This window comes from Cyclopterus lumpus, chromosome 1 (genome assembly GCF_009769545.1).
Source record: "Cyclopterus lumpus isolate fCycLum1 chromosome 1, fCycLum1.pri, whole genome shotgun sequence".
NCBI lineage: Eukaryota > Metazoa > Chordata > Actinopteri > Perciformes > Cyclopteridae > Cyclopterus > Cyclopterus lumpus.
This window is the reverse complement of record NC_046966.1, coordinates 23,725,723-23,749,682: the sequence shown is the minus strand read 5'-3', so window position 1 is coordinate 23,749,682 and position 23,960 is coordinate 23,725,723. Positions and strand designations below refer to the sequence as shown.

The 23,960-nt window shown below is 44.7% G+C and overlaps 3 protein-coding genes and 1 long non-coding RNA gene across 12 annotated transcripts in view; 3 read left to right on the top strand and 1 right to left on the bottom strand.

The window, feature by feature from the left end:
- Window positions 1-14,356, top strand: part of xpo1a (exportin 1 (CRM1 homolog, yeast) a) — a 28,648-nt gene extending 14,292 nt beyond the window's left edge. The window contains exon 26 of the transcript XR_004609590.1: window positions 14,314-14,356. The gene's annotated coding sequence lies outside the window, so the exon portion shown is untranslated. The remainder of the gene's footprint in view (window positions 1-14,313) is intronic.
- Window positions 1-23,960, top strand: part of LOC117732666 (E3 ubiquitin-protein ligase TRIM21-like) — a 703,346-nt gene that overhangs the window by 161,667 nt on the left and 517,719 nt on the right. The gene's annotated exons all lie outside the window — the stretch shown is intronic.
- On the bottom strand, window positions 2,010-7,280 carry LOC117733295. Its single transcript, XR_004609711.1, has 4 exons — window positions 7,199-7,280; window positions 3,272-3,335; window positions 3,046-3,183; window positions 2,010-2,944 (listed from the first exon to the last, which is right to left on the bottom strand). It is a non-coding gene; the product is annotated as an uncharacterized LOC117733295 (long non-coding RNA).
- Window positions 6,101-23,960, top strand: part of usp34 (ubiquitin specific peptidase 34) — a 51,985-nt gene continuing 34,125 nt past the window's right edge. For 5 of the 8 annotated variants that reach the window (XM_034535194.1, XM_034535201.1, XM_034535166.1 and 2 more), the window contains exons 1-18: window positions 6,101-6,480; window positions 11,624-11,714; window positions 12,536-13,130; window positions 14,167-14,217; window positions 15,859-16,008; window positions 16,141-16,208; window positions 18,208-18,400; window positions 18,881-18,942; window positions 19,277-19,358; window positions 19,549-19,641; window positions 20,051-20,176; window positions 20,279-20,408; window positions 21,286-21,416; window positions 21,485-22,233; window positions 22,320-22,534; window positions 22,621-22,757; window positions 23,282-23,409; window positions 23,557-23,646. In XM_034535194.1, coding sequence (XP_034391085.1) covers window positions 6,438-6,480; window positions 11,624-11,714; window positions 12,536-13,130; window positions 14,167-14,217; window positions 15,859-16,008; window positions 16,141-16,208; window positions 18,208-18,400; window positions 18,881-18,942; window positions 19,277-19,358; window positions 19,549-19,641; window positions 20,051-20,176; window positions 20,279-20,408; window positions 21,286-21,416; window positions 21,485-22,233; window positions 22,320-22,534; window positions 22,621-22,757; window positions 23,282-23,409; window positions 23,557-23,646 — 3,134 coding nt within the window. In that variant the 5' untranslated portion in view covers window positions 6,101-6,437. The remainder of the gene's footprint in view (window positions 6,481-11,623; window positions 11,715-12,535; window positions 13,131-14,166; window positions 14,218-15,858; window positions 16,009-16,140; window positions 16,209-18,207; window positions 18,401-18,880; window positions 18,943-19,276; window positions 19,359-19,548; window positions 19,642-20,050; window positions 20,177-20,278; window positions 20,409-21,285; window positions 21,417-21,484; window positions 22,234-22,319; window positions 22,535-22,620; window positions 22,758-23,281; window positions 23,410-23,556; window positions 23,647-23,960) is intronic. The other 3 variants (XM_034535217.1, XM_034535185.1, XM_034535210.1) reach the window with 2 other exon arrangements.

Here is a 23,960-nt window from a genome sequence, read left to right as displayed (position 1 = left end):
GAAAAACGTTATCCAATTTTCGAGCACCGGGGCGCCAAACCAGAAAAAAGTTTACCTTTTTGGAGAGGACACGGTAAATATGAGAAGTGCCACAGGCTGCTCTGGCATTACGGAGAGCCTTTTTATATGTTTTAAGACTATCTCGCCAAACTAGGCGTGATTCTTCCAGATTGGTGGAACGCCATATGCTTTCGAGCTTTCGTGATGTTTGCTTTAGTTTGCGGGTCTGAGAGTTATACCTCAAATCCAAAATCCCATCTTTTCTCTTATTACTTTGAGTATTTCATTTGACATTTCAGAGGCCAATTGTTTCCCCTTTTTTCTGTTTTTATAAGATGCAAGATACTTTTGCAGACTTACATTACCCATCAGAATATAGTCAAAAAACAAATGCTGCTGTTATATTATACATTACATGTCATTTAGCTGACGCTTTTTTCCAAAGCGACTTATAAGTGCATTAAACCATGAGTCAGAACAACAAGAATCGAGAAAGTACAATTTCTTCAATAAAGTTAAACTACAAAGTGCTATCAGTAAGAGACATTTAAGTGCTACTAGAGTGCTACCACGGCGCTACCTTTCCTATTCAAGGTATAGTCGAAAAAGATGTGTTTTTAGTTTGCGGCGGAGGATGTAGAGACTTTCTGCTGTCCTGATGTCAATGGGGAGCTCATTCCACCAATGAGGAGCCAGCACAGCAAACAGTCGTGACTTTGTTGAGTGTTTAGCTCGAAGTGACGGAGCTACGAGCCGATTGGCAGAAGCCAAGCGAAGTGAGCGAGGTGGGGTGTACGGTTTGACCATGTCCTGGATGTAGACCGGACCCGATCTGTTCGCAGCACGGTACGCAAGTACCAATGTTTTGAAGCAGATGCGGGCGGCCACCGGTAACCAGTGAAGGTCACGGAGGAGCGGAGTAGTGTCGGGGAATTTAGGTTGAATACCAGTCAAGCAGCTGCATTCTGGATGAGCTGCAGAGGTCGAATGGCATTAGCAGGTAGACCTGCCAAGAGGGAGTTACAGTAGTCTAGGCGTGAGATGATCAGAGTCTGGATCAGAACCTGTGCCGCCTTCTGAGTGAGAAGAGGTCGTATTCTCCTGATATTGTACAGCATGTACCTACAGGAGCGCTGTGGTGGCTGGGGCGTGGTTAGGCTCAGCTGCTGAGGGGTGTGGGGGAGTGGTTCAGGGAACAGGAGCCGGGAATAGGCCTAATTAGCCTCAGCTGCAGGGAATCAAGGCCTGAGTGACTCTGCCCTATATATGGGGCATACAGTTGGAGGCATGAGAGAGGGGAGCAGAGGCACAGTCGAGAGACAATAATATACTAAACATATCTGTTTGTGTGCTCATCCTTTGGTGCTGGGGGAGAAACCTGCATGTGACAGTACTTGTTACAAGCGTGTTGTTGCGGTAATGTTGGCAGTCAGGGAGAGTTCAACTGGCAGTTGGAGTCGGGGCCAACACTGAGGGTGGTAGAGCCTTTTCCTGGAAGGAAGAGAAGTTCAGTCTTGTCCGGGTTAATTTTCAGGTGCTGTGCAGACATTCACTGAGAGATGTCAGTCAGACAGGCCGAGATTCGTGCTGCTACCTGTGTTTCAAATTGGGGAAACAAGAGGATCAATTGGGTGTCATCAGCGTAGCTTTGGTAGCCATGCGAGTGAATGACAGAGCCGAGAGAGTTGGTGTACAGAGAGAAGAGAAGAGGACCAAGGACTGAACCCTGAGGGACCCCAGTAGTGAGAGGACAAGGCTCAGACACAGATCCTCTCCAGGTTACCCGGTAAGAGCGGTCGGTGAGGTAGGATGAGAAGAGTGAGAGCGCAGTGCCTGAGATACCCAGGTCCTGGAGGGAGGACAAGAGGATCTGGTGGTTCACTGTGTCAAAGGCAGCGGAAAGATCTAGAAGGAGAGAGAGGCTGCTCTAGCAGCTGCTCAGAGACAGCAAGGAGGGCAGTCTCTGTTGAGTGGCCTGCCTTGAATCCAGACTGGTGAGGGTCAAGAAGGTTGTTGCAGTGAAAAAAGGAGGAGACTTGGTTAAAGATAGCTCGCTCTAGAGTTTTGGAAGGGAAGGAGAGAGACAGGGGTAGAGAGAAAAGCAAGTGTATACAAATTCTGATACACATTTTTCCGCCCTTCCCAATACTCTCGGGGTTTCTCCAATCTTCCGATGTTTGCTTCACTCAGGTACGCTTGGACCTCCACTGTTGCGTCCGCAGTGACATTTGGAGTCCTCGTCTGCAGGACTGTGGTGTCTGAACGATGCCAAATTTTGCAACCTAAGACAGACAAACAGGCTGAAAGTGACTTAATACAATATCCAGAAAGTATCCAGGATCCATTACCTTGAGCCAGGCTGAGAAGCTTCTGATACATGCGGTTCTATTGACGATGAGGAGGAGGAGGAAGATGCACTGTTTCGGACAACAGCACATTCAGAAGTGAGCCTCCTCTCGGCAGCTGCTGCTTTATTGGAGCTAAAGAAGCCTATCTTTTTAAACCTGGGATCGAGCAGTCGCCAGTGACATGACGCTCATTGATTGCAGCGTGGACAGCTTCTCCCTTAACTGTCTCCTCGGACTCTCAGCCATTGTTTTGCTACCTGGAGTTTGGACATGTCCCATTTCTTCCTCCAGTGTGTTATGTAGCATTGATAAAATGGGAATGCCTTTTGACCCGGACCCTCTCTTCTCCTCTTACAGCTCAAATGTGGCTTCATTAAAAGGGGATGGCACTTTCAGACATTCTGCAATAATGTCATACTTTCGGATGAGAGTGGCGCAACGTCAGTGCGTAGACCTGCCAAAGCTGCTCCTACAGGTTCCCTGAGGTCATAAATACATTGGAGCATATGGTAGGTGCTGTTCCAGCGTGTATCCACCTCTTGGATTAGCTTCAGTGCTTGGCGGCCCAATTGCTCCTGCATCCGTGTCAGCCTCTCCTATAAAATTGGCCAACAACATTTGATTAATTCAAGTGTCTGCAGCAACTCAAACAAAACAAGCCTCATTTAGAATATTGCAATGAAATAAAGGAATTGACCTTTGCAGTGGTGCTGCCCTTGAAATCGCCCACTATCTTTGGAGAGTTTGCCCACACCTTTGTCCTCGACAATAGTGAAGGGCTGGGAATCCTCAATCAACATATTGACCGAGGCCTCATCCACATCATTCTTCTTTCCTGGTGAAACAAATGCAGTATTCCATTAAAGATGTCATTAATTACTCACATTTCAAATATAAATTAATGTTGTCCAATACAAACGTACCATGTCATCTTATGTTTGTATGCTTGGTCCACCTCGGTTGGTCTCCTTGTTTTCATGCAGGACTCTAAAAAGATGAGGTTATTGTTGCATCCAAGTTCTTTTGAACACAACAGACACTTCACCTTTTTAAAATACCAGAAATTAGAAGAAAGGCAGTGAGGCAGAGCCAGTTGTTTTGATACCATAGTCTGTGTAGCTTATTTTAAAGAGATTTAGGTGTAAAAAGAGCAGAGCTGGTTGGACGAGGTGATACGTTTTTAGCGTGAAACACGACATATCTAGGATAATGCATTACCTGAGTGATGAAGGTGGTGATCAGGATATATGTTTATGTTGAATGAACGTTGATGTACGTGTATATATGTTGTATGGAAGTTACGTGCAAGCCGTAGCCCGTAGGGGCTAAGGAGATAGAAGCTGCAGTGAGGAAAGGTTAGACTCTCTGAGGTTTACCGACGGGTCTTTCGTAGCGTCTCTATACTGATTCTCAGGTTTTGTTCGAGAGCACGATAAATTAAAACTGTATAAGATGACGCATGGACTATTACTCAGAGGAGAAGATCTAACTGGTGTGTATTTCAGAGCTAGATAACTAAGGGATTAACCCACTAACTCATTAACGCTCTGGCACCACCGTGTGGCAAAGATAGGTGTTACAACAAAAAGGGACAGAAAGTGCCACTGATTTGGACAGATTAATATCCCACTGTTTTTATTCACAGCTATCACACACACCTTAGCACCCAAACTGATGCTCACATGCACCATCATATAGGCAGAGCAAATGTATCTGCATAGCACATTTTAAAACACGGAGATTCAAAGTGCTTCACGAAACCATTAAAAGCATTGAAGAACAATACAGAAGACAATGGGAACATTAGTTAGTAATGCATTTTTTTTAATACAATTTTGAATTGCCAGATGAATAATGTTTGATTTAAATAAAGGTTCAAATTAATAAATTAATAATATTTTGATTTTGTTCCCATACCTAGGGTTTTATTGTTAATATATTGATTTTTTATTTAATTAGTATATTGATGTTAGAATAACAATAATAGAACTTGAGTTGCAGTGACTGTTTAATCACAGTAATAATGATAATAATAATAATAATAATAATAATAATAATAATAATAATAATAATAATAATAATACTTTGAATGTATATAGCGCTTTTCTGGACACTCAAAGACGCTTTACACAGGTGCAACAGGTAAGCAAAAAAAATACAAGACAAAGCGTTTGCAGAAGAATTGAAAACAGAGAAGAATGGCTATTAAAATAAATATACTAAATCAAATGTATGTTAAATTGTTAATAAGGTAGAATCAAATAAAAAAACTGTCCCAGATGGAGCCTGCACCTGACCAGCGGGGTTCTTTTGGCTTTGTGCCAGAGACAAAACTAATTGACATTACAGTAATTGATAAAGACCACATTTATGTTAGTAGTTCCACTAATGGGACTAAATGTCTCCGGTAAAGTAAAAAAAGGTATTTGGTGTTGGATTAATCCGCTCATTATTGTAAGTTAAAGCTAAGATGAGTGCGTCACTACAGCTTTAACTGCATTTTTACATTTAATGTTACTCTCTACTACATTTCAGAAGCCAATATTGTACTTTTTACTTCACATTTACTTGATAATTGTAGATACTTTTAGAATAATACAAATTATAAAATCAACGAATACATTATGATGTAATATTATAAAATAGTGCTGCAACCATAAAGTGATGAACAGAATGCATAAATCATAATCAAATGATATTTATTATTCTGAAAAGGGCTATTCCGCATAGTGAGTACTTTTACTTTCTTTACAGTTTTGTAGTCAAGGATTCACATTATTTAAATGTATGTATTTGACATACTTCTGACAGAATGATATGTAAACCAGAGAAAATGTAACAAATAACTATTAATATTTAAATATGTCATCATAGTGGTTTACTATGGATGATTTAAAATATAATTTAAAGATAGTATTAAAATCCAAATGTATCTGAGTACAAATATAAAATAAAACTTTATAATGCATTTTTATTTAAATCAGTTAACAATACAAATATGTTAATAAACAGTAATATTTCCAATTAAACAATTATTGAAAAGTAATGAAAATATAGTATTATTAGTGGGTTTTTTTGCTGGAAGTTATCTTAATTTATTTCTTGAAAACATGAACGAGAGGTTTTACTTTAGCAAATATATATTTAAGAATGTAAAAACTTAAAATATATATATATTATTGTAATATAATAATCATAATACTGTGTTAAACTTTAAACAACATGCCAACTAATATCCAAGAATCAACAAGTACAATGTTCTCTGCGGTTGCCCTTGAGATCGCAAGAAGAAGGTTGTACCTCATTACGGAGATATCGCGAGATTAACGAAGAAACCCGAACGGGGGCGAAGGAGACAGCACGAAAAGTCCCGTACTATGGCTCTCATTGCGAAGATATCGCGAGACTAACGAAGAAACCCGAACGGGGGCGAAGGAGACAGCACGAAAAGTCCCGTACTATCGCTCTCATTGCGAAGATATCGCGAGACTAACGAAGAAACCCGAACGGGGGCGAAGGAGACAGCACGAAAAGTCCCGTACTATCGCTCTCATTGCGAAGATATCGCGAGACTAACGAAGAAACCCGAACGGGGCGAAGGAGATAGCACGAAAAGTCCCGTACTATCGCTCTCATTGCGAAGATATCGCGAGACTAACGAAGAAACCCGAACGGGGCGAAGGAGATAGCGCGAAAAGTCCCGAACTATCTCCACTGTGTGATGCGCTCCCTCCGCCCCCCCCCCCCCGCTCCCTCTCCCCTCCCCTCCTTTTCCATCATGGCTGCCGTGTCTACTCTCTCAAGTAACGCTCAGACTGGACACTGACTCGATTTCTATCTTTCCCAGCGGCTCCCAACTTTTTTTTTTGGCACACGTCACCTTACGCTTGGATGCAAATCCCGTTCGCCGCCTTGTCGCCACCTCCGGCTCCACTCAGCGGGATAACCTCCACCGATCACTCCCCTCCACTGGGCCCTTTTTTTTTTTTTTAACCCCAAAAAACAACCAACTGCACAGCCAGCCAACGCCGACGGGGGAAAAAAACAACAACCATCTCCCCCAGTGCGATGGTTTGACTCCGTGTGAAAATGTGTGACAACTGCGCCGAGCTAGTGGAGGTTTTAAATGAAAGTAAGTATGAAAATAATAATTAAAAAAAATGCTGCTGTCCAGGACTGAAGCAGCTGCTCGGCGTTAGCTTCACGTTAGCTTCACGTTAGCTGAATATAACTTTGTGTGTTTTCGTGCGCGAGCCTTTTCCGTTGAGATTTTTTGTGTGAAAGTCGTGTCTTCGTGTCAGTTTTATTTTACATTACCGCTACATATACCCGTTTTTTTTTTTTTTTAATGTCTCCTTTCCCAAAATTGAGCAGTTTTTTTGGGGCCTGTCTGTCAAAACACTCAACAAGCTAGCTCCCTGAATCCGATAAAAAAATATATATAATAAATAATCGTATCGCCTCGATGACATCACGGCTGGGACTTTTAGACGCCGAGCCGCCGTTTGAACGCGCCGGTGCTCGGCATCCATTTATCATCATTATTATTATCTCCTCCTTCTTCTGTGGTGCTGAAAGATGCTGGAAGTTAGCACAGCTAGCTTAGTTTAGCCTGACTTTGTTTGATGTGTTGTCAGGTCAAGTCTGCCACCTTTTGTGTTGCGGGGTCGCAGTTAACTTGTCAATAACATCGCCCCCTCGCGTGCTTTACGACTGACACGAGAATGACGATGTGAAATGCTCGTTTAAAAAACAATAAAAACAAGGTTAACATCTAACGTTAGTAGTCGAAGCTAGCTAAGGAAATTAATAGCTGCAACGAGGCGCATATTTTGGGCACACAGCAATACCGTTAATCCTCGGTAGCTCTCGGTGGGTCTTTCGGACCGACGTCGGGTGCACGTTAGCTTCACTCCTCGCTGATGTTTTTTTTTTTGGGGGGGGCGGGGGTGAAATAAATCATGCCCCCGGTTCACCTGCAGGTCTCACGTCAACTTAAGCAAAAAACGTAAATACAGGGGGTGGCTTGTATAGCTGGAAGTTAGCCGTTCGTCCAGGCGTGCTAACCGGGGCCTTGCTGCACCTCGGGGTTGTCCGTAAGACATGGAACAAAGCATTTGTGCGTGTGTGTGCGTGCGTGTGTGTGTTATAACAGTACCGGCAACGCCGTTACTATGCAGCGATTGACGGTTTATTTAGTCGTTTTCCTGGTTGGGTCCAGCCCATTGTGTGTGTGTGTGTGTGTGTGTGTGTGAAGGGAAAAGCTCCTCCTGCAGGGCTCTACTTTTAACAGACAAATCCTGCACCTGACTGATGCATTGGGCTCACTTATTCAAGCTTCAAAAGACCCCCCCCTCCCAAAAAAAAAAGAAAAATTAAAACGACACATCCTGCAATTTCTTTTTGACCAGTTGTTATGACGATAGACACCCTGGCAGAGTATGTGTACACATATTTAGTTGTGAGAGTGAGTTGCGGCCACCTGTTTTAACATTTTTTTTAAAATTATTTATTTATTTTGTTTTTGGAAAGGAATGTCATCCTCGCTGTATAGTTTATGGCGTAAAGTGATACTAGCTGAACAAAACCTGTTTTCTGAAAGGTCTCATCCACTAGATTTTACAAACTTGGCTGCCGGGGATTCTGCCACCATTCTACGTACTGCTTTTTTTTTTTTACACGGGAGACGCGGTTCATGCGAGAACATCCAGTATGATATCTGGTTGTCCTTTTTTATCTGCGTTGTAGTTGAAATCTTACAATGACACACAATCGCATTATCACGAAATAATGCACACACTTTTCTATTCGGCGTGTTCTCTCTTTGTCTCTCTCTTGTTAGGAGGCTGTCAAATGACATTTAAAGGTCAATATCATTAATGTGCCGTCCTTTTAATAGAGGCAGGCTAATCACCGAAGCCGAGGCAGCCGCACGCGTTGGTCAGAATGTGATATTTGTGAAGTCGACCACTGATTTCGGCGTGATGATGAGCCTCCTGGTTGATGTTCCAGTTCATCCCAAAGGTGTTTGAATGGGGTCGAAGGTCGGGGCTCTGTCCGGTCTAGTTCTTCTGCACCAAACTGGGGGGGGGGGGGGACATTTCTCCGTGGAGCCGGCTTGGTTTACTGGAGACATTGTCATGTTAAAACAGGAAAGAAACAAACGCACTATTGTCTAAATCACTGTACGCTGCAGAATTAAGATTTCCCTTAATTGGAACCGAGGGTTCGAGACCAGATGTACGATTCCCACATACCTTTTTGGCTATATCGTGGCTTTTAAACAAATTATTCAATCATCCGTTTTTTTTTTGTCTAGTGTGTCTGAGCTGCAGTTCACCCCAATTGTTGGTCTGAATATTCAACCTTCTGGTATTCTACGTTTGGCTGCTATAAGCGGTTAATGTGACATTAGGCCTCACGGGTTCAGATTCAGCTTTTATGTTGTGTTTTTGTTCATTATGTGGCCAGAAAAACACACATTATAGTGACAAGAGGACTGCTTTCTCTCACTGACGTGTGTGTAACAGTCTATGTTTGGGAATCTACAGGTCAGGTTGTCTAATCATCACAAAGCATGTGTTTCCCTTTTGTGTTGCATGGTGATTGGAAGTCAAACCGTACCTGATTTTTAATTATAATCTGCTTTCTTAAGTGTGCCAGAGGGGTCATTGTGTGGAAAATTGCAGTAATTGTAGTGATGAACTGAGTTGCTTTGCGTTGTTCAGTCAGACAAATGTGTCTTTTTACACTTAGTTTAAGCCGGTTGTCATTTTAGAAGAATTAATACCTGACTTTCTGTCCCAAAACAATCCTTTATTTTTCCATGCCCTAATTTGAGAAACGTACACTTTTTTAAGTGTACGTTTCATCCAAACATACCGAAAGTCCTCATGTTTACGGTTGTCTGAACACAAACAACAATCCAAGAAAACCTAAAAAAAAAAAAGACCTGATGAGCAAGAATTCAATGCTGGCGTGCTTTTGATACTACGAATACATTTGAGTTGGTCCCAAAATAGGATATTGTTTAATACTCGCATGGATATATTGTGTGCTGTAAAGGTTCACTTTACAGACTCAAGTTTGTTCTTTTGATGCGTCGTTGGGTTCAAGGTTATAAAGTTTTGCTCCGTGCCGATTCGCTGGTTTTTCGCCTCGTTGTCGTTCGGACTCGAGTTACGTGAAAAAAACAAACATGTTCTCAGAGGTTCATCTGGTGTAAAAATGATGAAAGCTGGTTGTATTTTAGTGGCTGGATGAAATCTGTTGGGCCGGATACCAACTGGTGTTGTGGAGGCTTGTGATGTGGGGGGGGGGTTCAACAGCAGGGTGCTGTCAGCTGTGACATCTCCGTCTACAAGACTGGCAGCTCCATGTGTTCTGACCTGTGAACTCGGATCTGCCGCGGCAGCATGTGTGTGTGTGTGTGTGTGTGTGTACGCAGCGTGGGAGCTGTGATCAACGGGCGCTAATCCACACGCTTTCGAAAAAAGGATTTTGCTTCTTTTGTGGTTTTTTTGTGGTTTTTTTGTGTGTGTGTTTTTTTTTTTTACGTGTGGCAATTGAATAACTTTTGAGTTTTGGGACTGTTTGTCGCACCAAAAACAAAAAAAAAAGACTAAACATGTCCCCTTTTGGGTGGTCTATTTTCTGACTTTTTTTCTAAATTAACTGCATGAAATCCAGCCGGTACAATTGCAAATATCTATACATAAAGCAGTGCATGTTTTTAAAAAGTCTGAAACCACACAAACTAAATCACTAAAATAAGTGATTTTTGCAACTTAAATGATAAAATATATTGATGTGGGAATAAAAACCCAGATGTAAATTACAACATAAATGATGTTCCGAATCACTAAATACTGATCTCCTTTTGGATGTAAAGGCCGTGGCGTTGTGTTTTTTTTCGGGGTTATTCGTTCTCGTGAGCGAGTTATCGCCCGACGAGAATAATATGTTTTTTTCTTTCTTTTCTTTTTAAATTTTTTTTTTTTACTTAAAATGCAATTCAGTCATAATTTTCTCTATCCGAATGTCTTCTAGATACAGCGAGTTTTAAGAGACGGCGAGTTTACCGTGGTTGTAATGTAGTCTGGTGCGATGAGGTCAGTAATGGGTGAAATAAAGGTTTGGGGTATTATATTGGACCAGATGTACCCTAAAGGTCTTACAGGGTTTTGGTCTCAGTTAGAGACTCAATGAGAAACATGGACGTGTTGAGATGGCTTCTTATTTTGACAATCGTACATCAGTGCCTTTTTTTCTGAAAAATAACTTATTATAGTTACTTATAGAAGAAAAAACGATATCCGCCAGCTCTGATTGGTTGTTCCTCGTCACCTGACATGTGGTGTGCGCCGCAGAGCTTCTTATTGCAATATGTGAACATGCCATGCAGATGTTGTCCCTTCTCCGTGCAAGATGATGCGCCTTTTGTATTTATATCCACGGTGAGCCCATAAACTGGGTTTAAAACGCTGGCACCTGGGCTCGCCCGCTCCCAGACGACACGGTCATCGCCAAAAACGCTGGAAAACCACGCCCCCCCAAAATCTGCCCGGGGGGGGGGGGGGGGGGGGGCGCCGCCAACATCCCCGCCAACATCCCCAGAGGTCTGAAGCCACAGAGGGAGCTTCTGTTCTGGGCTGAAAGGGTTCTCCCGGCCGATTGAGTCCTATTGTTTCGTCTTTTTCGCCGTCAAATCCAGGTCGGCGACTCGGTGGAGACACCTGACTCCTCTCAGCCGGGTGTGACCGAGGTGGCTCTTCAAGGGCCGAGAGAGAATCGCTGTAACTTTTAGACGTTTTTTAATTTTTTTTATTTGGGGATTATTGTGAATATATCCTCACACGAGGAACTTGGAGGGAAAAAAAAGACGGCGAGCTCATTAGAGAAAAAAAATGGAGCGAGAGTTGGAAAAGAAAAGAGCCTCCAGGAGTTAATAAGAATAATTGTATTCATGCAGAGGGACCGTATGATTTATTTGTTCCTTATTTGAGTGTGTGTGTGTTTGTGTTTTATGATGCGATTCCAGTATGTTTTAATTGCATTTTATATATTGATGATAACATGGCATCTTCCTTATTAAGCTTCATAGCCGCATAGGCAAAAATGCTGTGACTTTGAATTGGGTTTTGTGATATTATTTTTACGCCAGATCATTCAAAGCGAAATGGAAATGTAAAAAAATCGATGACCGGGGAAAGCGTCCGTCTCTCTCTCTCTCTCTCTCTCTTAACGGGGTTTCCCCCTCTCGTCTCTCTCCTCAGTATCGGACACAGACGGCAGTGAAGGAGGCTTCCAGCTGAAGAAGGAACATGCCCTGCGAGTGCTGGGCTACATCAGCTCCTGGACACAGAGGTCAGTGCGTCCGATAAACGGTTGTGACGTGTACTGTAATAAACGAGCAACTTTTAAAGTCCTCAAACAGGACTTCATCACTATAAGTTGGCGTTCTTTAACCCTCCTCCCCCCTTCAACTCAGAAACATGTCAGTGTATCTATGAAGCTTCAAAAGGGGGTTTTATTCTTCACTTTTGGTGTTTTGTTCTGTTTTAATTCGTCCTCGTTTGGTTGTTTATGTAACCTTATGCTGACACATTTGTCCGGGCTGCAGAACAATTCTTTTTTTTTTTTTTTTAAGGGTGTCATTCTTCCTCCATTGTTGTTGAATGTAAGAGGAAATCGGTGGTGACCAGTCATGCATTTTTACTGAGACATTAGTGCACTCGCCTCGTAGACACTAAAGTTTATTACTGTGTGACGAGAAGCTCGAATGGAGATCTGAAAAATCTAGTTCGACCTCTGGCTGTTTGTTTACTTCCGTAATAACAAAAGGGTCACGTGACGAATTAGGGAAGAGCACGTCGTGAACCGCTGAGACCCGATGGCGTAGCGAGTTGCATCTACGTCATCGTTTCCACGCTAGGAAGCAAACCCCGAAGTCTTCAAACCCCGAAGTCATCAAACCCCGAAGTCTTCAAACCCCGAAGTCTTCAAACCCGTCTGTTTGAACGTAGCAAAAGATAAGCGTTTTAAAATGGAAACGCAGTCACGTGGATTTGACCCCCCAAAAAAGGCCACAGTTTTATAGAATTGCTGCAGGTATTTTGCGCGCGGTGCCTGAGATGCTGCCGTGTTGACTTCCTCTTTAACGCGTGTCCTCTGTGTCGGGTCCTCAGACAATGTCTCTGCTGCTTCAAGGAGTACAAGCACCTGGAGGTCTTCAATCAGCTGGTCTACGCCCTTATCAACCTGGTCATCGCTCAGATCAGCAGCCTGAGGGACCGCCTCTGCAGCGTCCAGGACCGCCTCCATAAAGGAGGCACGTCCGGCGCGGAGGGGGGGTCCGAATGGAGCGGGGGCGAGGCCGCGCCGGGGCCCCTCCTCCCCCGGCCGTCCTCGCCCGGGGAGGACGAACCTGTGAATGTGGAGAGAGACTCCGCCGAAGAGGACGCCGACGCCCCCCCCGACGTCAACCAGAACAAGAGCCAGAGTCAGGGCCCCAACCAGCCGTGCGAAGCCCAGATGGAAGCCCTGGGGCCCGGGGAGGGCGGCAGCGGGTCCGGGGTTGCCGACGGTGGCGGTGGCGGCGGCACCGGAGCGAGCAGCAGCAGCAGCAGCACCAGCAGCAGCGACAGCGGCGACAGCCAGGACCCGTTCAGCTCCTGGAGCACCGAGGAGAGGGAGAAGCTGCTGCTGTGCGCCGCCAAGATCTTCCAGATCCAGTTCCCCCTTTACACAGCCTACAAACACAACACACACCCCACCATAGAGGTGAGGGCCCCGCGTCGCACCACACACACACACACACACACACACACAGCCTACAAACACAACACACACCCCACCATAGAGGTGAGGGCCCCGCGTCGCACCACACACACACACACACACACACACACAGCCTACAAACACAACACACACCCCACCATAGAGGTGAGGGCCCCGCGTCGCACCACACACACACACACACACACACAGCCTACAAACACAACACACACCCCACCATAGAGGTGAGGGCCTCGCGTCGCACCACACACACACACACACACACACACACACACACACACACACACACAGCCTACAAACACAACACACACCCCACCATAGAGGTGAGGGCCTCGCGTCGCACCACACACACACACACACACACACACACACAGCCTACAAACACAACACACACCACACCATAGAGGTGAGGGCCCCGCGTCGCACCACACACACACACACACACACACACACACATACACAACCTACAAACACAACACACACACACACACACACACACACGACCTACAAACACAACACACACCCCACCATAGAGGTGAGGGCCCCTGCGTCGCACCACACACACACACACACACACAGCCTACAAACACAACACACACCCCACCATAGAGGTGAGGGCCCCGCGTCGCACCACACACACAGCCTGGCAAACGCTATATATATATAAATTTATAAAACACATCTTATCTATATCTTATCTCCCAATGTGTTGCTTACATGATTCTTTGTGGAGAAACTATGTCGACATAAATCATATGACTGATGGTCAACTGAGTTTCTTTGGTCCAGGACGGCCCTGATTTTTGTTTTACCAGTTTTACTTAATAACGCTCAGCGGCCGGATGCAGTGACTTCCTGGTCACTTCCAGGTCCTGCTTGGTTGGTCACAATGAATGTTGTACACGGACGTTTCTTCAGACAGACTTTGTCCATAATTTGAAAGAAAACCTCAGACTTAACTTGACAGACAATAACACAATAAATCCCAGATTGTTGACTTTGTCCCGTTTCTCTCCTGCAGGACATATCTGCTCATGAAAGCAACATCCTCGGCTCCTTCTGCGACATGAACGTAAGAAATCTATCTTTTTTTTTTTTTATTGCTTAATGCTTTTAAAAAACAAGTTGCTCTTGGGTGATGATGATGACGACTAGATGAAGGGCCGAGGTGTGTGTGTGTGTGTGTGTGTGTGTGTGTGTGTGTGTGTGTGTGTGTGTGTGTGTGTGTGTGTGTGTGTGTGTGTGTGTGTGTGTGTGTGTGTGTGTGTGTGTGTGTGTGTGTGTGTGTGTGTGTGTGTGTGTGTGTGTGTGTGTGTGTGTGTGTGTGTGTGTGTGTGTGTGTGTGTGTGTGCGCACTGGTGGGGAGCTTGTTTACCCCCTGGATCAATAAAGTCTTTAATAATACTAAATATATTGATTGTTAAATGTAGCTGGGAAATGTAGTTGCGAGATCGTGATGACATTATGAATTGTTGTGGAGTAGAGGTATATTTTATTATTATATATTAAATGTAATTAGTTAGTTTATTGTAAGTAAAAATGTAACAAATTTAAAAAGTATCAAAGAAACGTTTAGACTTGTAGTTATTAACAAAGGCAGCAAATGTCACATCAGGTAACAGACTAATAATAATACTAATAATCACACTGGGCATGTTTCCTTAGATTAATGTGTTCGTTTGTGACCCGCTGGGGTCAGTCGGTGTGTTTTGAGTTCTCCGAGTTCTCTGTTTATCTAAGTATTGTCCACGTTTCCTGCCCTCTCCGGTTGCTTTGTCAAATGCACGCCCACATGATGGCGACGACGGCGAGCCTGGTGGACGCCATGGCAACGGGGCTCCGTCGGTCTGTTCTCCGTGTTCCTAGATTCACATTTTCAAGAGCTCGGAATCTGTTTTGATGACGAAGTTTTTTTTTTTGGAAAGGAACCGTGTTAAATGAGCATTGTGTATGTTGTTGTTTTTATATAGGGGGGGGGGGGGGGGGGGGGGGGGGGGTGTTAAGGATTTATACTGTGGAGAGAGAAAAAGAGCTCCGCTGGGTGAGTTTTATGATTTTTCCGTCAGATGAAGTCGGCGTCTCCCCCCCAGAGAGCAGGAATGTGTCCCCGGGTAATCCGCTCGCTCGATGCCGTTTTACCTTCAACACCCTGAGAAAGTTTTCCTCGAGCTCAGAGGGGCGAGATGTACTGACGCCGACTTAAAAAGGCACATATTTCACATATTTTCAATCTAGTGCACAAATATTCGATCCCGTTGTGCAGATTGACAAAGAAAACGACGACAACAACAACAAAACCGCACAGTAACAAATTCAGTACACAAGAACACTTCACATCCTCCAACATTCTTGCGTTGTTTGAGCCAGAAATAAACGCTAAATGGAAGTAAGTGCATCTTAAAACACGGCTTTTGAATTAGTTTCAATTGTAATTTTCTGCAAGTTTTCTTGATGGTGAAACATCCGGACATATACAAACTATTCTCGCAGTTTACTGCTCAAGTAAACATAAATAGCCAGATTAATAAAGGAGGAGGTCAATTTAAAAATAACTCTGAAAGCGTCTCTGGATTTATTTATTTTAACGCATCCGGAGTTTTTTTTGGTGTGTTTTCACCTCACGGTTGACGGTGAATGAGCGCTTCACACTTTCTGGAAAAAAGGTAAAAAGAAACCGCCTTGTGAAACGCCGTCTTCCCTCTCGCTCCGCCAGGACGTGGAGGTGCCTCTGCACCTGCTGCGCTACGTCTGTCTGTTCTGCGGGAAGCACGGCCTCTCCCTGATGAAGGAGTGCTTCGAGACGGGCACGCCGGAGAGCCTCCCCTTCCCCATCGCCCACGCCTTCATCACCATCGTGTCCAACGTGAGTCCACGCCTTCCTCCTTCGCCGTGACGTGTGTTTCCGATATTTAACCTGCCCGCAACGATTTTAGTTTCAGCTACTCGTCGTTGATGTGTGTTTTTAAACGTGTTTTTTTTTTTTTTGGGCCCACAGATCCGAATATGGTTGCACATTCCTGCGGTCATGCAGCATATCATACCGTTCCGCACCTATGTAATACGGTGAGTGAGAGAGTGAGAGTGAGAGAGAGAGAGAGAGAGAGAGAGATCTGTTGTGGTGGATTGGGGATACTTCATGTTCCCAAGTGCCTAAGCTAACTACAGTAGCTTAGCATTAGCTCCGTCCGACGTCCATTTCTTTCGTCTTATTTTCTCCATAAATATTTATGCATTTCGTATAAACTGCAATTTATGTTGCAAAGACTTTTATACAATATGCATCACTCCAATAGAGAAATATTTCCCCTCTCAGAAAGAGAGAGAATTATTGATTTGTTCCCTCGAATTAATAAATGATTTAAATTGCATCAGGCTCCAGTCGTAGGAGTATTATTAATATAATCTTACTATCATTGATTGCGTAATGTGGTGCTGATTGGTTTCCCCAGCCAGTATCCAGCGTTTTGGGCTCTTTTTTTTTTTTTTAATGTCTTTTTATGCTGTTGAATTTGTTTCCACAACAACCAATGGTAATACACCTGCACGTGTATACCTGCGCAGGTGAGGAGAGTTCACACATACACACCCAATAAGATTTTAACTATCGGTGCATTGATGGCAAAGTAAATTTGAAATATGAAAAATCGGCAGTGTCTCGAGTGTCAAGGTTCCTCCATGCAGCTGTCATAGAGAGAGAGAGAGAGAGAGAGAGAGAGAGAGAGAGAGAGAGAGAGAGAGAGAGAGAGAGAGAGAGAGAGAGAGAGAGAGAGAGAGAGAGAGAGAGAGAGAGAGAGAGAGAGAGAGAGAGAGAGAGAGAGAGAGAGAGAGAGAGAGAGAGAGAGAGAGAGAGAGAGAGAGAGAGAGAGAGAGAGAGAGAGAGAGAGAGAGAGAGAGAGAGAGAGAGAGAGAGAGAGAGAGAGAGATCCCGTCTAGCTGCCATTTTGTCGAACACCTTGTTGAGCTGCTGCAGAGAGTCGCTGGTGACCTTTTGAATTCGGATCAGAACAACCGGGAAACATCTTCCTCCTTTCTTTTTTTTTTATACGAGTACTTATTGCATCTTTTTTTATAATTCGTAGTGAATAAGTGAACGTCGATGATGTCGCTCTTTGACGCGAGGAAGCCGGACGTGGTCGATTCAATTTGATTATTTCGCTCGTTGCTCAAGTCGGGCAGCACACCTCGCTCATTCGCGGCTCTCTTCCCCTACCTAATACCAAAGTGCCACCACACACACACACGCACACACACACACACGTGTTGCTAGGAAGAGCCTCCGTCGCCGTGGCAACGGTTGCCAGGGCCTCCAGTGAACCTCTCCTCGCATGACCCCAGAGGAGGCAGAGAGAGCGGAGCGCTGTTCAGAATCGCGTCGCGTGACGCAGGCGGTTAGAATAAAAAAAAAAAAAATGGTGTCCGTAGTAAGGATGACGATTTTTGAAAGGGTCGTCCCGTGATTTAAAAAAAAAAAATTAAAAAAATTTGTTTTATACCCATTTATGACGACATTTAACCACTAATGTTGTTGAGATCTCTGTGTTTTTATTTACATTGACGGCTTTAACCGCCTGCACAAGAAGACCTGAAAGACACAACATGTAGTAAGAAGTACTGTAGCTTTAAGAGGGAATTCGGAGGGAAGCTTTGAGAAGGGTGCAGACTCTGCAAAGGTCACATGAGCTCAAACGTTGACTTAATTGTGGCCTAAACATCTGCAGTCGAGCAAAACTTTTTTCCCTAAAATTATATATATATATATATATAACATTTTAAAGATTAAAAAGATGGTGTAACTCACCTGATCAAAGGGTACGAATCTGAGCATCCTGTTGCTTTTCCGTACTTTTTATGTCCTGAGGGATGTCAAAACTAAATAGTGCAAGAGGAAAAATATGTATTAACATTTATTTTATTTTTTTTTATCATAGAGAGGGAGATCCTAGATTTATTTATTTTTTGTGTGTGTGATGTATTGACTGTTGGAATGTGTCTAAGAGCATGAGGTTATTTTCAGGGAGCGTCGCGTCTAAAGCTCATCGTTGCCCCGGTTCCTTGCCTGCAGGTATCTGTGTAAGCTGTCGGACCAGGAGCTGCGGCAGAGCGCGGCGCGCAACATGGCCGACCTGATGTGGAGCACGGTGAAGGAGCCGCTGGACAGCGCGCTGTGCTTCGACAAGGAGAGCCTGGACCTCGCCTTCAAGTACTTCATGTCCCCGACGCTCACCATGAGGCTGGCGGGGCTCAGCCAGATCACCGTGAGTCACCGCCGAGCTCAAAGTGTCCACAGTGTTCCTCCAGAGTCGCTGACTCCACCTTTTATCTTTTAATAATAATATGTGACTGTGAAACCTCCAGCACAGAGCAATTGAAGTGCAGAAGTACGCATGTTTTTAATAAATATACCTTCTGTTGTCGTACGCCATTTGAATATCTACAGTTCAGTCAATAGTTTTAAGGTTAAAACGTGCAGTTACACCTTATTTCCTTTATAAATGAATAAATAACTAAATAAATTAGTGAACCTGATCACCGTAAGAGCTAAAACAATATGAGCAGGCGCTCTTATTTGATTTGATCCAATTTAGTTCATAAAGATCAAGAAAGTCTGCATCGGCTTTTATTTCTCTTGAAACGGTGTCTTTTAGATTTTAAGCTATATTTTCTTTGTATGGCACTGATGTAAAAAAACGACCTTTTTCCGAAGATGTTTTTATTTATTTATTGTGTTTCCTCAGAACCAACTCCACACCTTCAACGACGTCTGCAACAACGAGTCGCTGGTGTCCGACACGGAGACGTAAGTTTGGTTTAAAGGACGTGCAAATACGTCCAATTGGTGCTCTAATTAAGCTAGAATGGCATTTTTTTATTATTTTCAGAACCATCGGTAATTGCTAAAAGACAGCGATTTTAGTTTTAGGTTCATATTTAATGTTTACAACTTGTTTTCGTCAATGACATCATCCAGTTTCCACTTTGGAGTTTAATAAAATAACTAAAGAGGAATGATAAATATTCTTGACACCTCTTTTTACACCTGTAGGCACACACACACACACACACACACACACACACACACACACACACACACACACACACACAGCTATCTGATTTCTTCTCCGTCCCTTCAGGTCTATAGCGAAGGAACTCGCCGACTGGCTGATCCACAACAACGTGGTGGAGCACATATTCGGACCAAATTTGCACATCGAGGTGAGACGGTGACGTCAGCAAATGTAAATTGACATGTTGCACATTTTCTTTTCTTTTTGTTTATTTTATTGTAAAGTGCACAGGATTTATGTAATTCTTTCAGGAGACTGGAGGCCGTTTTTTATGTGACGCGTTCACAGACACATTTTTTATTTTTTCGTTTATGTTTGTGTTTGTGTGCGTTCTCCAGATCATTAAACAGTGCCAAGTGATCCTGAACTTCTTGGCTGCAGAGGGCCGACTAAGCACGCAGCATGTGGACTGTATCTGGGCTGCAGCTCAGGTGAGATCCACACCTGGCCGTACGCAGCTTTAAGTCATTCAGTATTTAATTATCACTGTAATCAGAACTATCAAGGTAATAAGCCCCAGGTGGTCTTTTTTACCACTTTTTAACAGTTAATAATGTATAGAGTTGAGCATTTTAATGAGGGTCCGCTAAAGATTAATGTAAATCATTCTTTAAATGTTTATTTTACCAACATAATTGTGATTTTAAAATCTCTCTTTCGAGGGCGCTCTGACTATGACGGCTTTTTAAAAGAAGATGAAGTAGCATGCATGCATAAGATATAATTACATGTTGTTCTTACCCATGTTACTATTATTTTAAAATGAGTTTTGGTATATTAGAACTCGTCAATGAGGATAAATCGAATAGGAAATGAACGTTTCTGTGTTTTTGTTTTTAGCTGAAACACTGCAGTCGCTACATCCACGACCTCTTCCCCTCGCTCATCAAAAACCTGGACCCCGTGCCTCTCCGCCACGTCCTCAACCTGGTGTCAGGCCTGCACCCCAGCGCCCACACCGAGCAGGTACACACACACACACACACACACACACACATGAATCTAAAAACACTCCGAACGCCACCAGACTTGAAGAGAAGCTCATGCGTGTCTCCCCCCCCTCCTCAGACGTTGTACCTGGCCTCCATGCTCATCAAGGCTCTGTGGAACAACGCCCTGGCGGCCAAGGCCCAGCTCTCCAAACAGAGCTCCTTCGCCTCCCTGCTCAACACCAACATCCCCATGGGCAACAAGAAAGGTCGGTCCGGATGCTCGTGCAGCTCTAGGATGTTAAAATGTCTGAATGATCATTTCAGAAACCAGGACCAGAACTTGAGCCTTTCTCACTAAAGGAAGTACTCAGACCTTTTACTTAAAGTACTACTATCAAGTCCTGCTTTCACTTATTTTAAAGTACAGAAGTATTTGTATTAAAAAGTTCTCATTTATGCAGAAGGAACCAGAATATATCATATTATTGATGCATTAATATGTTTTTTTTTTTTTTTTTTTTAAAGGTGGAGAAAATTCTAATTACTTTATATTTGTTAGTGTTTGGTAGCCTCGAGCGATCAATAAAACCATATCTTACGTTGACGTATAATAAATAATACATTATTTGTTGATTTAAAAAAAATATATTTTGTGAGATCACATCTTCAGAGTAATTCAAGTTATAAATAAACAAAGTGGACAATAAAGGATGATATTTCTGTTTTTTAAAATGTAGTAGAGTAGAGGTATAAAGTAGTAGAACATAGAAACATTCAAGTAAAGTACAAGTTCCTCAAAATGATTCTTTACGTCCACTCTGTGGGATCTAGTGACCTCTAGTGGTGAAAGCCTAGAGGTGAAACATTTCAGTAGAAACATCCATATTGATATAAAGGGCTCATTCTAAGGTTAAGAAAACACAACTAATCTGAGTTTCAGGTGATTAAAGCATAGTTATGAATATTTCTCCCCTAAATCTTACACGCTGGCCCTTTTTTAAGTACAGTACAGTGGCAGCAGTGTTAGACAAATCCTCCTGAAACAAGAGAGTGAAAGTAACGGGCGAGGTTCAGCAGCAGCAGCTGACAGTCGTGAAGTTCTGAGTCCTGGTTCTCCGGTTTCTCAGTCTCGGTTCTTCTCAGGTTCACCGGCAGCCAGTCCAGACAGCAGCGACAACAGCGACACGCAACACAGCGGAGGCAGCGACATGGAGATGGACGACCAGATGATGACTGGCAGCAAGAGGGGCCAACAGAGGCTGTCTGACACGGAGGTAAACACACACACACACACACACACACACACACACAACATGGGAGCTAACATCTGCGTTTCCTTCAGGAGTCGATGCAGGGCAGCTCGGACGAGACGGCCAACAGCGTGGAGGAAGGCAGCAGCGGGCCGGGCAGCAGCAGCGGCCGCAGCGAGGCCTCCAGCAACGAGGCCGCCTCCAGCCGAGCCAGCCAGTCGGCCGGCAGCGAGATGCACTCGGACGACATGGCGGACAGCGAGGCCCTGAAGGAGGAAGAGGAGGAGGAGGAGGACGACGAGGACGAGGAGGAGGAGGACGACGACGACGACGACGAGGAGGATGACGATGATGACGACGACGACGACGAGGAGGAGGAGGACGAAGACGACAAGGGGAGCAGGTCGGCCGCCGAGTGCGGGCAGCAGAAGGAGCCCAGGGAGCAGACGGAGTCCAGGAAAAGGAAGGCGGGGGAGGCGCTCGGCGAGGGGCCGAGCGGTTCAGGGGGCGGGGTCAAGCCCAAGGTCCTCCCCTTCAACCCGGACACTTCTGCCGTCATGGTTACTTCGGCGGCGTTGGAGAGCCGGATGAGGATGTTGGACGCCTGTTCTGCGTCGTTGTCCACGCGGCCCGAGGGGGCGGAGCCCCAGCAGCAGCAGCAGCAGCAGCCGGACATCGGCCCCTCACAGATGGTCCAGGGGCCCCAGGAGCCTCCGTGCCTGCCGCTGCCCGGGGACTTCCTGGGCGAGGCCATGGGCAACGAGCTCTTCAACTGCCGCCGCTTCATTGGCCCCCAGCACCACCACCACCACCACCATCACCACCACCACCACCACGAAGGGTAAGAAATCTAAAACCACGTAAACAAACGCTGTTGTGATGGCTCTCCTTTTTTTTCTAAAACCCCGCCTCCTCCTCCTCCTCCAGTCCTACGGTGGAGGACATGCTGAGCGCCGACGACGTGAGCTGCAGCAGCTCCCAGGTCAGCGCCAAGTCGGAGAAGAACATGGCCGACTTTGACGGCGAGGAGTCTGGCTGCGAGGAGGAGCTGGTCCAGATCAACTCGCACGCGGAGCTCAGCTCCCACCTCCAGCAGCACCTCCCCAACCTGGCCTCCATCTACCACGAGCACCTGGTGCAAGGTGAGTCGACGAGTTCGGAACCCTCTGATTTATTTTGTTTTTGAGCGGTCGGCTTCTCAAAGGACCGGAGGAACTCATGTTGTCAGCGCTCTATATCTCCGCAGGTCCGGCCGGTCATAAGCACCAGTACTCCAGCAGCCACGCGGTGACCGACATCAACCTGGACAACGTCTGCAAGAAGGGCAACACGCTGCTGTGGGACCTGGTGCAGGACGAGGACGCGGTACGACTCATTTTCTGTTGTCGACGTCCAAACGTTCTTCCTCGGGAAGAGGATCGCATTGGATTTGCGTCCGCGTGTCGTCGGTTTCAGAAAAGTCGCCGTTTCTGCCCCCATCTTGATCACCGTGATCCTTTTTTTTTTTTTTCAAATGTTGTCATAATGTTGACATTTACACAACCGATGGATTTATGACGAAAGTGTTTACTGGAGCACAAAACCGTGTATAGATCAAACCCCTCTCTTGCTTCTCAATGTGCAGCGGATTGACGCTTTTCACTTTTTAAAATGTAGAAAATGCACGATCGGGTCAATTAATCTTGATTTCGATGGTTGTTGGTTATGATATATTTTTTTTTTTCCCTAACGCTCACTGAATATTTAGTTTCTTATTACAAGACGTATCCAAGTGACCACAAAGTAAAAGCAGCAACAGCTAAATTAAACTGATATTTCAATCAAAGCGGCCCTTCGTGACCTCTCGTGACCTCTCGTGACCTCTCGTGTGTGATGTGCCCGTCCTGTAGATCCATCTGTCCGAAGGTCTGATAAACGAGGCCGAGAAGCTGTTGTGTTCGCTCGTCTGTTGGTTCACCGACCGGCAGATCCGTATGCGCTTCATCGAGGGTTGCCTTGACAACCTGGCCCACCACAGGTAAGAGTGACCCCCCCACCCCACACACACACACACACACACACCCCGAACACATTGGTCAGATTTTTTAACTCGCCAACAAAACGATATTTTCCTTGAAAGCGCTCCTCAATATTTTCTTTAATCTCTTTTCCTTCGTCCTCTCAGGTCTGTCGTGGTTTCCTTGCGTCTCCTCCCCAAACTTTTTGGCACTTTTCAGCAGTTTGGCTCCAGCTACGACACTCACTGGATCACCATGTGAGTAACATGGCTAGCTTTAGCTTTGACTATCGTAGCCACGGTTCAGGCTCCTCCAGCAGGGTTCGTACGGTCATGGAAAACCTGGAAGTGTCATGGAATCTTTTTGAAATGGTTATTTCCAGGCCTGCTTTTGATTTTAAAAAGAATAAACATTTATATAAATATTTATTCTTTTCAATCAAACTATTGTCTCCTCATTCATTTGTGCAATTTAAAGGTAAACTCGTGTATACACGGAGATTTCACAAAATGGAAATTTGGTTTCATTTTAAAAGAATTTCTTCCTTTTTTTGGCCGCTCCAAGCACTGAA